Source organism: Colias croceus, chromosome 1 (genome assembly GCF_905220415.1).
Source record: "Colias croceus chromosome 1, ilColCroc2.1".
NCBI classification, from domain to species: Eukaryota; Metazoa; Arthropoda; class Insecta; order Lepidoptera; family Pieridae; genus Colias; species Colias croceus.
Genome location: NC_059537.1, coordinates 4913763 through 4928769, shown reverse-complemented (window position 1 = coordinate 4928769; position 15007 = coordinate 4913763). Strand labels below are relative to the sequence as shown.

Here is a 15007-nt window from a genome sequence, read left to right as displayed (position 1 = left end):
AAAACGTAATATACTTTCCATGTTCTGAGTCCCGATTCAGCTACAATAAGAGATAACGATTAATATCTAGAGCATAAATCTGAAGGCGAATAGAAGGTTCCAGATATTTATCTCCGCTTTACAAAGAATATTCCAGTTCTTTGAAAACTCTAGAAATTTTGTTGGCGAGTGAAGATCATTTAAAGTGAGATCTTATAGTTTTGTTGTGGTCTGAAGATGTTACGTAAAAAGCCAACACATAAGTGTCTCTTAGATCACATCTCCACTTGACATTTGGCGCTATTGCGGTCAAGTCAAGATCAATTCAGAATAAAATTCTGACTTGCTTACTTTAGAAATGCAGAAAATAAATGCAATATTTTTATAACCTTGTAGGTATGCACGGAGTGATTAACTAAGTCGTGCCAGATCTAAAGTAACTGAATAGGGGCAGTTTCTTCTCTTTCTTCAATGATAAATTCTTATGGCATACCGCTTATCCTAGATGTATAAGACAATGTGTAATTTATGAACCCTAGAAATGAAACGTTACACAGAGAGGTTTTTGAGTAAAACCATCGTTTCATTTGACACAAAAAATTCCGTTAGCAACTTGTAGCGAAGTATATGAGAAAAATATCTCTTAAATTCCCCCGTATTTTTGAACTCCGCGTTCGTAAAAGCATTCAGCTAAAACTGTCACAATGTTGTTCAAATGTGCTCTCACAGTTTATAAGTGGAAAGTTTCACGATGCTATCTGTGGTGCGAAGAAGTAGATTCCCGCTTTTGACAGGTGGGTGTTGTGACCGCACCCTTATCGCAAGTTCGCTGCCGTCTTGGGCACACACGAGTATTCCCAATGACAAGTTTGACTAGTCTCGCTCGAATAAACTTATATGAGAATGTTACATGTTATTATATCTTACACTGTGATCTTACATTTCTGCTTATTAACCTTTGGCGTGTAACACGTCAAATATTGTATGTGTAAGTATTTGAGTAGATATAAATGTTATCTCTAAATATTATATGAGAGATTATGAAATATTATTAAGTAAGGTTCTATAATTATTAAAAGATTTTACTTAAATTATGTCAATGAAAGTCTAATTGGTACGTAAATAATGATTTTTAATTTAAAACGTTTTCTATACACTACAGTACCTAATGAATATTCACTTGACGTTTAAATCAACAAAATCATAGATATACTTTATTGCACACACACAAGATTTACATAAAACACAGAAATAGAACAAACAGATGCTAGTATGTACAAATGGCGATCATATTTTGAAACATACTCTAAAAAGCAATCAATTAACACTTTCGATAATTGATTGCTGAAAAATATATAGTAAAAAATAAACAACACACGCTCTACAGACGCAATTATGAATTAAATCTAAAATGATGATCTTTCCCTTTCATATACGTATGAATACAAAACAATCATATTATTAGTATACATAAACATATGTCATAAAGTTGACGTGTTTGTTTAAATTAACAGCTTGTCGCGAAGTTATTTGAGTTTGATATCGAATTGCTTATTTGCAGTGAACGGGTTGAAATGTGGTTACGTAGGGAACGAAATGAGTTTCAAACTCCCTTGTATTTGTATTAATAACTGGATGTTTGTATTAGGATCAGATTTAATATATTTTTTGTATGAGTATGGTAAATAATGATTTATCGTATTGTAAAATTATCGCGTATTACCATGAAATTAATCAAGCTCTATACATGAACATAATGACAAGTTAAAAAGTCATTTTTAAATCAATATTTCGATGATATTCTATTCTGTTCTATGCTTTCAAAACTTTACAAATATTTATGTAAACACTCCACTAGTGAAAAATTGAAAATCACAATAGCATGTAAATTGAAGCGACATTTGCAAAGCGATGCACGTTCCACTGTCAAAACTCGCACTCAAAGTACAGCAAAAGCAAAAACATAAATTATCGACATTGTGGACTGTGGTGTACATTCAGCTATTTTGCATTTCCTTCATTACGTATTCGCTGGGCGCACTTGCCGTAGTTTAGAATCACCTAGCGATATCCGCACTGCAATTATCTGCATTATATAACAGTTACTGCAGTTTTAATTGATTACTCACAACTAAACTACAATATTTCGCTTCCAGTCAGCATTTTAATATCAATCGACAAATATTAGTTACTCGTGCGTGCATCGAATTGTACGAATAATATGTTTTTATACAAACTAATTTTGAAACAAAAGAGCTTCGATTTGTTAGGTATATAATACGTAAGTGGTATGCGTTATACACTCGTAGAAACGTTTGCAACATAAGAGTTAAATGTGTCTAAATGGACTGATGACACAAATCCTTGACCCTTTTAAAGTATGACGGCCGTCGAGAACCTATAGGCTTCCTAGTAATATAAAATGTACGAGTAGTTGAGATTTACAACAATAGTAATAAATTGCTGTGAGCTACATACGAAGCTTTTATGTAACTATGATTGTGTATTTTTGAATTTGAATATGAATAATAAATATTTAGATTGCTAAACATGATGTTTATTTGAATGTGAAGCTATTTAATATTTCAAAATAATATCAAGTGTATTATTTTTAGGCAATTCCGGAGACTCTACGAGAGCTAAAGAGCGCAGTATGGAACACGGCACCGACTGGCGGCGCAGCTAACTTGACAGCTGCATTGAGTACTGCTTTCGAAATTCTTCATAGGGTATTTGATCAATTTTATGTATGAGATATACATTCAGGGTATTATGTTAGGAATATCAAGTTCGAATTTGTTTTTGGTTAAACTTACATTTCTTATATTATAATAGAATTCTGTGTCTTTTTGTTATTAAAACATTCATAATAACATTTTACGAAATAACTAGAATTAAAACATACTTGTCATTCGTATACCAACATATAGATATTGCTCAATATCTTCAGAACTCCGTTCTAAGCCGCAATTTTCGTTCCAGTATAACAGGACAGGACAGGGCTGCCAGTGCAACCAGGCGATCGCGGTGGTGGGCGCGGGGGGAGGCGCCGGCGGGGTGAAGGGGGTGTTCCGCACTTGGAACTGGCCACATATGCCTGTCAGGATCTTTACGTACCGAGTCGGTGGAGATGCGACGTCCGGGAGCAATATGAAAGACATGGCTTGCACTAATAAGGGTAGGTTATTATTATTACGTATAGGTACCTACTGTATACAGTATGAAAATACTATGGTATGACTAATTGATTCAGTTACTAGCAGAAACCAGATTATAAAAACAAAAATATTCAAAATTATCTAAATCCTACGATTATCTGCTAAAAAGTAAAGAACCAGACAAATGACACATTTTTGATATGTGTATAAATGAAGTATAATTCATTAGAATATTAATAAAAGCGACAGCATTATAACAATTCATAAATCTTAATAGGTTTCCACGTGACAATAAACGACCACGGCGAAGTGAAGTCCAAAGTCTTGCATTTTGTGGAAGTACTCGCCAGACCTCTGGTCATGTACCAGACTCTGCACCCAGTGCATTGGAGCCCTGTTTACGTCGGCGGAAGGGTATGTCTAACTGCAGATGTAATTTTTATAAAATACTTACAAAGAAAGGATTATGATAATATCTCATGCGGCGTAGACAGTTCTACGCCGTAGAGGCATGCATTATGCAATACATCGTAAGTCGTAACCTGTGATCGTAACAATCGATTTTCAATCATTTTCTATTTTCAGTTTAAGTATTTGACTGAAGATGTCTGATTAAAAAGTATGAATAACGAACGAAATAATTAATTATTAAGTTATATTTTTTAAGTACACATAATAAAACTCATCTTGTGAGTAATTAAATTTTGCCTCTTTAAAAACATGAGATGAAAAAATTATCTTCATTTATATAATTTAATAATTTATTTTGTTGCATTAATGTGTTGCAATACAGAGTAGCAGCTTGGATGACGATGGAATGGGTCAATTAATGACTTCAGTGACCGTACCAATATTCGACAGAAGAAATCATACGGTATGATTCATTTCTCATTTACTTATGATAAAATCTTTAATCTTATTATGTAGTTATTACTAAATATTTATTTGTTTCTTGTTTATTTCAGCAAAGAGAAGCGAATCTTTTAGGAATTGTAGGTACTGACGTTCCTGTCGATCAAATAAAGAAGCTCGTTCCACCTTATAAGGTATAAAAAATCTAATAAATATTTTTATGTAGACTATCAATTCTCTAGTAGTAGGATGTTTGAAGAGTATTATTTATTTTTTGAAATCTCTGTGTTATAAACGCATGAAAATAAACTCGCAAAAACAATATGTTTTAATTTATACGTCGTTGGAATTAATAAGAAATTGTAATTATTTTAGCTTGGAGTAAACGGCTATTCTTTTATGGTGGATAACAACGGGCATGTTTTATATCATCCAGATTTGAGGCCACTGGTATGTGTACACAAATAACATTAATTAATTAATTATTGAAATTATACTTTTACATAGTAAATATTAATTTTATTATATCTTTCACAGCATACTAACGAGGAGGTAAGGAACAATAAGGAAATTTTTAATGACACGTTAACGCTCATTTTTCATACATTTAACTACTCATATATTCCATTCGAATTACATTTTATTTTTTAACTCTATAATTATAGGTGTTCATTTTATTCGCCTATGACCTATGTTATTGCAGTCCAAAATGTAGCTACATAAAAATGTTCAATGAAATTCATCCCAAGCTTTAGATATTAATAAATGAGCTTGTCACAACCATTGAAAAACATTTTCATATTAAGTAATAAATTCTGTAGATTTAAATTTAGAACATCGTGAACTAAATAATATGTTGAATAAATTCTAGTACACGGAGACACTGCGGCCTCTATACTCAAGTGTGGACTTAACTGACGTTGAGTTGCTCGTTGACTCGGACGAAAACTCCCGGGTCAATCTCACGTCGCTTCTTCTAGATGTAAGTTTTTATTTTTTAAATGTTATATTCTTTTTTCGAATTACCATCCAAAGAGGCCATCTATTTAATCTTGCCAGTAATATTCTGCAAAGGTAATGAACGTATATTGATGGCTGTTTCAGAACTGTAATTAGTCTTTGAGGTCAAAAACACAAAGTTGAATAATTACACTCAATTGTACGTAATGTACCAATGAAACATGAAACATTATAAATTAAAATATAGCGTTATTAAACATGTCATTAAGTACTTTCGCATTCATTATTAGCTCGTTCATTGCGGTTCTACAGTGCATTAATTTTAAGAAAAAACTGTAAATACAGAGAATTAGCAAGAAAACACGCATAGTTAGCGGTCTAGCCGCGCTAGGAATATGCTCGACACTAAAAAAATAGTGTACTTCATATAAAAGTATTTTATTGTGTTATTTGTCACTTGTGCTAGTCATAAGCCCTTGGTTTGAGCGTGTGCCAAGGTGTCATCGGCGGAAAACCGGCGTACGACCACGCAACGATGGGCTTGCCATATTGTTTAGGTATTATTAAATATTGTGACAGTTACCCGATGATATTTATTGTGTGATTGTTAGATAGGTAATTGTAGAAATCAATCTATGAAGCTATGCAATATTTTTTCCATATTAAATAGATCAATATACACACACAGATCACAATGTCCCACAATGCAGCGAAATACATATTTCATATTTACGATCGCTTTGAATACAGAATACTTACGAGTACACATCACGACAATGGCTCCATGATTAACGAATTGATGGATTCTCATCTTAGTTTGCTTTAAATATAATATCACAATTTAATTGAAGATAATAAATAACTAGTTAAGACGAAGAAATTCCCTACACCAAACTATTCTGAATCTACAAATATTATCTTTGTTTGCAGCTCCGTCACGACATGATCGAACAACGTGAGGGAGAAACAGAAATCGGTGTGAAAGTCCAATACGACGGCATGCGTCGCGTAGCAACCAGGCGGCAGAGATACTTCTACAGCCCGGTGGAGGGCACTCCGTACTCTCTGGCGGCAGTGCTCCCTGATGGCTATGGCATGTATGAGTTGCAAGCGGAGCAGGAGATTAAGCACAGTCCTATTAATAGTACGTATCACGTGTATACGGTTGAATAACGGCCTTTCGTCATATTAAGAAATTGAGCTTTTAAAACAATGAATGTAAAAAGTTAAAAAAAGGTTAGGTTAAAAATTAACTATAATAAATATTCTTTTGTTTTTAGTAACGGAATACTTTAAAGGCGAGAACTGGAAAGTGCATCCAGAATGGTGAGTGTAATTAGTGATATGATGTTTTATGATAAATAAAATTATTCATTTCAATGTTGACTAAATGCCATATTAAAAAACTGCCGTTTACTCCGTCGTCTTCGAGTTCAGCGTAGACAGCTCTACGCCGTAGAGGGTTACATTTCAAGTTTGAAAACACTCAACAAAAACTATAATTTATTTAATATCCAGGGTGTACTGCGAATACGCATCCACATCAGACCAAACGTTCAACTCCCCGGAGGAGCAATTGCTCCACTTTCTAACCCGGACAGGCCGCCCCGGATGGAAATGGATGTCCCTTCGTCCCAGGGCGCTCACGCTGCACAACGCGCATAAGAAACAAGAGAGGGACTCTTATTATTGTAAGTATTTTATGGAAAATTACGTATCTATACAATAGGAAATAGCTTATCTGAAATATTTTTTACATGGTAGACTACAAGTTAACAGTAATACAAGTAAATCTTAAATACTACGCAAAACCTTCAATTACTCAGGCAGAAAAAATATGAAATACCGATTGACGAATACCCTAATGTAATTTCTCATCAGATCTCTAATAATATTAATTCCTAAATGTACCTTATTAGTTAGTATATAGAAACAGCTAAATATATGGTATCATTTTTTGCACTAATTCATATGGTAGGTATAGGTACTTAAATTGAACAGTATCTTATAGGTCAAATGAACGTAAAATTAGTAACAGTATTAAACTTTAATTTCAGGTGACAAAACTTTAGTTCAATCCTTAGTTAGGGACGCAATGGTAATCAAAGAGTTAGACACGCATACCGGACACGCTAGTCATCACTCTCAGTAAGTATTATTTTATTTATTGCATGTTTTAATAAGTAACCAATAATGAAAAGAATAATAAAAATGTATTAAGTTATCAAAATGGAAGAATTTTTTTACATAAGCAATCAGTTAAAGATCAATACTTCTAACAGATCAGAAGTAGAGATCATCAAAAGAAATATACGAGTACAGAACTCGAATATCCTTTATGAGTGAAATAATAACAACGAAAAAACTCACAAGAGTTAAATTTTAAGAATAAAAAATATCCTAATTTATTGATGATCACCGTCGATGATTTATCTCCTACTATATAAAAGCATGTTTATTTTATAATTTTAAGTTACAGCACTTTATTATTTTGATCACTAATTCGATATGTTTATCACACGAATAGCCCAATAGCAACATTAATGGCACTACTAACAAGGTAACTAAAACATAAGGAAAAATTCCTAAATAGCGTTTGAATTATTCATACACATGGAAATTGGAGCTAGTTCTTCATACTTCGTATTTTCTATACTCTGGACCTTGGAGCTAGATTATCTTCTGTAAAATTACCTAGTTGGTTTAAGAAATGTAAGAAATTGTTTTGTTGGCACGTCCTGTACAACATATTACCTAGACAACAAATCATCTCATAATAAATGATCATGCAATAGGCACGAGAGAATTTTTAAATACAACACAGGCTCGTAATTTCTCAATTAAGTCTTATTAAAGCCACCTGCTCTACCAACCTCTGTAATCCCTATTTCTACCCTATATTTCAATGGAATAACGATTCGTGGCAAATATATACGTATAGGACTCCTAAATTAATCACATTTAAAATTCATGTTACATCTCCATTGCTAGGTTTAATCTTTTTATTACTAGCTTGATATACAATATATTTTAAGCATTTGTAAACTTTTAATTTTATGGTATTACGAAGCCGCGTATTTACTTGGAATGTGCCTAAAACACTTCGGGAACACGTACCTACGTCCTGTATATTAAACGGTGTAAAAATTATTTGAATGGGTCTAGTAGTTCCAGAGTAAAAATTAACACAAATATAAAATAACTCTGCCTATGGTATTATATTGATGAGTGGTTTACTGAAGTGGACACGAAAATAAATTTTCCAGTCAAAGACCCTTAGCGCTGGTGTTGTTATAAATTATAATTATTAATTTACGTAGACTAAGTTTCATACAATCGACATCTAGTATTAACTCTAAATAACTTAGAAACCTCTGTGAATATTATAGTTTAAGACGTAATTTAGGTTACTGATAATGTGCATAGCCTACAAGGATCAGGTAAATTTAATTATAAGCTAATCCATTTACAGATATTGTTTTTTTAAGCTGCCAAGGATTTTAGTGTTATGACATATTTCGTGCTAGATATTAATTTATGCTAGTTTGCTACGTACTTTGTTACATAGGAAATAATTATTCGCTTAAATTCAGTTCATATTTTAAAGTAAATATCTCATTTAGATTTGTATGTGACAAATTAGGTATATCAATAAGTTAGTATGTAAAAGTATACAATATGTACTTAGGTACTGTAAATTGGAAGAAAATAGTCACGAAGCTATTTAAAAAAATAACTGAGGGTCTTATAAATAGAGACTCAAAACATCATATAGAGCGATGTCTTATTATTCTTTTGCGTTAACGATTATTACCTAATTTTTGACGAATTTTATTTGTATTTTAAGTTATGAAATAAGATCTACCTTCAACGACATTTTTTGCATTGTCTAAGCAACTGAGAGCATATACCATGAATGCTCTTATGAAGTAAGTATTGGAGATATTTTAAAAATAATTAAATCTTTACAGACAAGGCCGCTTCCACAAGTTCGTGGTGACGATGTCGTTCATTGCAACCCGCAGCGGCCTGCTCAAGTGGACCGAAAACATGAACACCACACGATCTACCGAATCCATTGATCCGTTAGTATTTTATTGTGATGCTATAACGTTTTGTATTAAAGTCATCTCGCTTGTAAATTGTTTATTTGTGTCGGAATATAATATTGGTGTTCCTTACATTTAAATACTTTTAAATATAAAAAAAAAAAACAAAAACGGAGTTTCAGTGACACACAACGATAGATAACTATCGAAATTTATGCAGTTATTTTCAATTTTATTTATTATTCTTGATCAAATAACATAAGTATTAAATTCAACTGGACCTAGTCTTAGTATCGAATTGTAAATCTGATGAATTATGTATTACAGGCACTTCAGCGAAAAATACGCGCGAGCGTTCGACTCAGAATGGTACAGGCGCGCAGTGGAACACCACTCAATCGAACCAGAGAGCTTCGTGTTCTCCGTGCCGTTCCGCGACGGCTCTGAGACCGAGGACCTCAGTGCGAAGCCCCCGCTAGTACTAGCTACACATGCGGTGTTTGTTGAGTCGAGGGGACACCGGGCGCCTGCTGCGGTTGTCGGCTTGCATTTCCAGCTGGATTCTCTTGCGAAACACTTCTTGAATGTTACTTCTACGGTAAGCTCTACGGATATTCTTAAGTTGGTAGAAGATAAATGAAATAAGGCAAAATCTTTTAATGAATCTTTAAAAAGGTTTTGTGAAAAAGCAACAAGTCGATTTCATAGTATAGGATCGATAATGCGTATATTAGTAGAGTGCACTTTAGATGATAAATCCCTTAAAAATCAACGATTACGTTCGATAACTTTCTAAATTGACTCAATAAAGATGCATCTGTAATGAGATAGTATAGTAGTACAACTCGATTGTCTATTTTGAAGTTCTTGTTTTAATGAATATTAAATTTTTCAGTGCACCGCTGGAAGCGTTTGCAAGAAAACATGTGCCGGTGATGAGCTTGACTGTTACATATTAGATGACAACGGCTTCATCATACTATCTGAAGACGTTTCTCAGACTGGAAGATTCTTCGGCCAAGTAGATGGCACTATAATGGATTCATTGGTTCAAGACAAAATCTACAAGAAAGTGACAGTACACGACCATCAAGGAAGGTGTCCGGACTCTAGGAATCAGTACAACGCTGATGCGAATAAGATAACCCCAATGAAACCTTTATCATGGCTTGGGGGATATTTAACAAGGCTTCTGGCCATGTGGTATCCTTTGTGGCAAACTTCCTACGCTCATCCTTATACTGAAGACGAACCTGGTAAGTGTAACAAAACTAGCCAACATTTCTTTTATTAATTTACATACGTTATTAATTGCTCAAATAAGTTCAACTGAATTGGAACATAATACACATAAAACAAATTTTACTGATTGAATTTATTAATTCGCCAATAATTAGTAATTGATAGAATAAATATTTTTTTATTGAACTTAGAAGTTCATAACACTTATTAAACCCTACACAGAATACGAAGACTACGAAGGCGAGGACGACGCGGACCGCGACCGTGGAATGTACGAGATCATTATCGACGGTGTGGGTGACGTCACGCACGAGCCGAGCCCGCCGCCGGCCCACGCGCCGCGCGAGCCGCCCCGCGAGGCCGTGCGCTCGGCGGCCGTGCGACCGTGCGATACTAGCGCAGAGCTGTTTACACTACAGTCTACGAGGTTGAATGCCGCGCAACCGCTGAAGGGGAAACTGACGAATTGCCATAATTCTGGATGTGAAAGGTAAGGCCTTACAATTTAATGTGAATATTCATTTGAACTATATTTCATATTAGAAAGGAATGTTACAAGCTCGTTTTACCAATAAATCAATATTTGAATGCTTTCGAAATTTTTAAATCCGAAACTTATAAATGAAAAATAAATACCTAATCTAACCAAAAACCTACAATAGAGCGCAATCAATTAATTTGATTGTGTTCATTATGTTCTCAAATAATTTTGCATTGAATCAACATCTTTTAAGGAATAAAATATATCCAGGAAAGTTGAAAAGCTCATTCACAATTTGTTTCCCCAGACCGTTCAGCGTGCAAAAGATCCCGCACAGCAACTTAATCCTGCTCGTAGTGGACACGCTGTGCCCGTGCGGCGCCAAGCGGCTGGACGTGCGCGCGCGGGAGGCGCCGCCGCGCGCCGCGTGCCGCCGGCCCCCGCGCGCCACGCACCGCCGCAGACCCCGCTCTTGCGTGTCCTACCACCCCGAGGTAAATTATACCTTAGTGCAGTGTGAATAAGATTGGTTTTAAATAAATCTTGATTTACAGTCGACTCGTAACACGTATAAAACAAAGTCAAAGCGACTGTCTCTACGTATGCTTAAATATTTAAAACTACGCAACGGATTGATGCGGTTTTTTTGTGTTGGAAGGTTTTAGTATATGATTTATTAGGTTTTTGATAAAGCGGGTGAAACCGCGAGCGCAAAGCTAGTACCTATATGATATGGCACAAATAGATTCGCTTATTTGAATTAGCTAGATTTCTTTGCCAGATTGATTTCATTTTATAACATTGTCCAGGAAATCGAGATCCAGTCATGTGGAGGCGCCGGCGGGCTGCGCGCTCTGCACGCGCTCCCAGCGCTGGCAGTAGCTCTGCTGGCGCGGCTCGCCACGTGACTGCACTAGCCGCCCGCCCCCGACCGCACTAGCTTTCCATAAACCATATCGAATTTCATATCAACCCTATAGTCTTATCTGGATCGTTAATTTCCGAACGGAAAGCTTTGCGCGTCGATATTACGTTGTGTTCGAATCGCGCGATGTGATCTATGAACTGTTGCGCTCGTCGATGGGCGACGGGATAAATAACCGCTCAGACGAGTGCCGCCGTCGGTCTACGAAATGTTTAAGAGTTTTGATCAATTTTATCGACTGAAGTTTTGGTCCGACCAAGTGAACTTTTGATCTTGTTTTGAGACAGGATTATTTGTATTAGGATAAGATACGGTTTAAAGATTTTCCCTCTCTGTTCGGTTCACTCATATTGTAACTACGATGCATTCGCGTAAATAAATAGGTAGATAACGAATATCTTGTTAAATTCGATTAAAGATATTACTTGGAGATCTTATAAATTATAGATAATGTTAATAGGTGATAAATGATTTAACATGAAGTACTAACTGTTTTAGAAAAATTTACCTATGTTAAATTTATTCTTCATATCAGTCATCCAAACTTATTGAAAAATATACAGAAATTTATTAAAAACATAATTTTGTTTATAGAGATTTATTTTGTGTGCCTAAAGTAATTTAAATTGTTGCTGTAAGTGACATCGCATTATTATCGATCGTTCAACCTAATATATATGTGTATTAATAATAATCGATTGTTCATTAGGCATTTATTAAGTGTCAAAAGTGTACTAAATTCATGTACTTTATGTACTACGTTACTCGATGTCCTTGCAGTAAGATTCATAAGTAGTTGCTAGGAATTTTCACGCCTAATCTTTGAATAATTAAATAATTGAGAGCGTTAGTAATCTCATATTTTATTGTAAATATTTACTATTTTGATGGCCTATGAAAAACGAGTGTCGCTGATTTTAATCTATGGCATTGAAAAACACGAGAGCAATTACAAAATTTTATGCATCGACCTGTATGTTGGGTGTTGCGAAAAATATTGTAGACTGCTTATTGTCATTACTGTGAACCGTTAACAATAATTTTGCCATAGTAATACGGTTTACAATATAATATTTCTCAAGTATCAAGACGTATAAAACAATTTCCTTCTTGTCAGCTACGTATGGTATATTTATGAATGCACTTTATTACTGTTAAAGTATTTATTATAAATGTGGTCCTTTAAAGGGTGCGTACTGCGTATATATTAGTATTAATTGCTCTTTACACTTTGTCGTGAAACGATAGGTATATTTTTTTATTTTATATGATTATTTATTCTCCATTTCATGGATTACAAAAAATTATTTCATTTTATTAAATTGTAACAGATGTATAGAAAATTTTAAATTATTTCTATTTATATTAAAATCAATAAAAACTCTTCAGTTAAATAAGTTTAAACAGGTCCTAATAAATAACTCTTAAATATAGGAATTTTACATATTTATCGATAACTACGTCATCGGGCTTGCTCTTGTCCGTTTTTCTTATAATTAATAATAAATGTAAATGACCGCAAAGCTCTGAAATAGTACAAAATAAATAGTATTTCTCGCATTGTGTGCCAAAACGCAGCAGTTTGTATTTTGGATGTTTGATGTTACCCGAGTGAGATCACGTGATGGGACAAAAGCAAGCTCCTAGTGTATGGGACTGATTGACTATACGTGTTGCTACCAACTAGGGATTGGATGAGAATGTAAGGTTTTTGAGGGACTGGTGGAAGTAATTTGTAAGCATCTCCATAAACCGACAAGGAATCGATTCTTGTTACTAAATGAAATCCGTTGATGTATTGAGTTTTCTTAAAATTTCGCAAACTTTGGGAAAACTCCAACACATCTTTCCATCCGAGGACATATATTACAGTTATAAATCAGTATACTATAATCGTTTTGCAACGCGACACTAAGTCGTGAGATAATATTAAGTACACTAATATTCTAAAATATTGTCAGTGGTTCCATGGTCGTTTGTAATCAAACTGTTGTATCCGTACGTATTTACAGAGTTGTTGAAGAATGCTTTTGAAATATTGTACATTTTGTATAAACTATACAGTAAGGAGTCGATGTAATGATGTATAGGTAACCCAGAATCTGATGGCAATTAGGGAAATCAAAATTTTGAGTGTGCAACCCTAGGGAAAATGGACTGAACGATCTTGATACTGCTTATTTTTTAGTTTGTTCTCAATATCATTAGTCACATTACATAAGTGGACAATACTGTATTTAATAATGAGATATCCACTTAATATTATGTAGGTACATACTTACATGTATAATATACATATTACTTTTACACAGGTAATACATATTATTATTTACACATACCTATATTTGTATGTTCATTATCATTATGCCATGTGAAAATATCGATATTATATCGATAGAAAACTAGACTGCTTATAATTTTTTATAAAATAAAATAAAAGTAAAATAAAACTATATTTATTTTCGTAAGTATTAACAGATACACACATTATAAAATTGACTTGGTCAGCTTGGACTTGACGAATAGCCGTATTGGAAACTCCTGTAATAAGTTTTCATAAAATTATATTCCAATCAACAAACAATATTATAGTTACCTACATATAATATTTTTTAATTAAAAGTATCAAAGCGGGTTAGTCCAATTTACCAATAAAATCTTCTAAATTGAAAATTGTGATGTGTTTGACCCTTCTTCATCAAATATTTTTCTATACACATTATAAACAACACCTCTTGCTTGTGATCACAGCGGCTTTTTCGACATTTTCGAAGATTTTTTAGACAAAATCCTAAAAATTATTTATCAACTGCAAAAAAGACAAATAATTTGACAACCAATTTGATAGTTGTCAAATAAGTTGCCACATGAAAATCTTATATTTCTTAAATATAAATATGCCATCAGATTCTGGTAGACCTATAATCGTTTCTACCGGTGAGTGTTGAACGACTAATGTATTGAAAGTGCTTCTTGTAAGCGTCGAGTCTTCCATAGCAGTCGTGAGGCGTATTTACTCTTAACTAAGTATTAAAATGATAATAATAGTGTATACTTTATAGTATAGGTGGCGCTCGCGTTGCGTGCATACTTCGATTTGCACTTCGCGGGTTTTAGTTAATATAGACACAAAGGATATACCTCGTTTAGTTACGCAAATAATAGCTAGACAGTTAGTGTTCTTTTCGCGTTTATTTCGTGGACATATCAAATCAGGCACCAAATGATACTATAGCGTAAGCGGTTTTTTGTATATTTTCGATTGTGATCTTGTATAACGCGATTTTAAGGAGGCCTCGATCAATATAGATTAATTTCAAAATCAATACCCGCCATAGTAGCTTTATATATCGTCATAGTG

General features: G+C 34.0%; 1 protein-coding gene across 2 annotated transcripts in view; it reads left to right on the top strand.

Moving 5' to 3' along the window:
• The window catches only part of LOC123705066 (voltage-dependent calcium channel subunit alpha-2/delta-3), a 54474-nt gene extending 40747 nt beyond the window's left edge, over positions 1-13727 (top strand). The window contains exons 7-25 of one of the 2 annotated variants that reach the window (XM_045653689.1): positions 2595-2708; positions 2962-3157; positions 3415-3551; positions 3931-4011; positions 4103-4183; positions 4365-4439; positions 4527-4541; positions 4861-4971; positions 5880-6093; positions 6230-6275; positions 6468-6640; positions 7007-7097; positions 7477-7509; positions 8921-9034; positions 9326-9596; positions 9894-10254; positions 10463-10730; positions 11029-11215; positions 11531-13727. In XM_045653689.1, the coding sequence (XP_045509645.1) occupies positions 2595-2708; positions 2962-3157; positions 3415-3551; positions 3931-4011; positions 4103-4183; positions 4365-4439; positions 4527-4541; positions 4861-4971; positions 5880-6093; positions 6230-6275; positions 6468-6640; positions 7007-7097; positions 7477-7509; positions 8921-9034; positions 9326-9596; positions 9894-10254; positions 10463-10730; positions 11029-11215; positions 11531-11629 (2667 nt within the window). In that variant the 3' untranslated portion in view covers positions 11630-13727. The remainder of the gene's footprint in view (positions 1-2594; positions 2709-2961; positions 3158-3414; positions 3552-3930; positions 4012-4102; positions 4184-4364; positions 4440-4526; positions 4542-4860; positions 4972-5879; positions 6094-6229; positions 6276-6467; positions 6641-7006; positions 7098-7476; positions 7510-8920; positions 9035-9325; positions 9597-9893; positions 10255-10462; positions 10731-11028; positions 11216-11530) is intronic. The other variant, XM_045653769.1, reaches the window with a different exon arrangement.
• The last annotated feature ends 1280 nt before the right edge of the window (positions 13728-15007 follow it).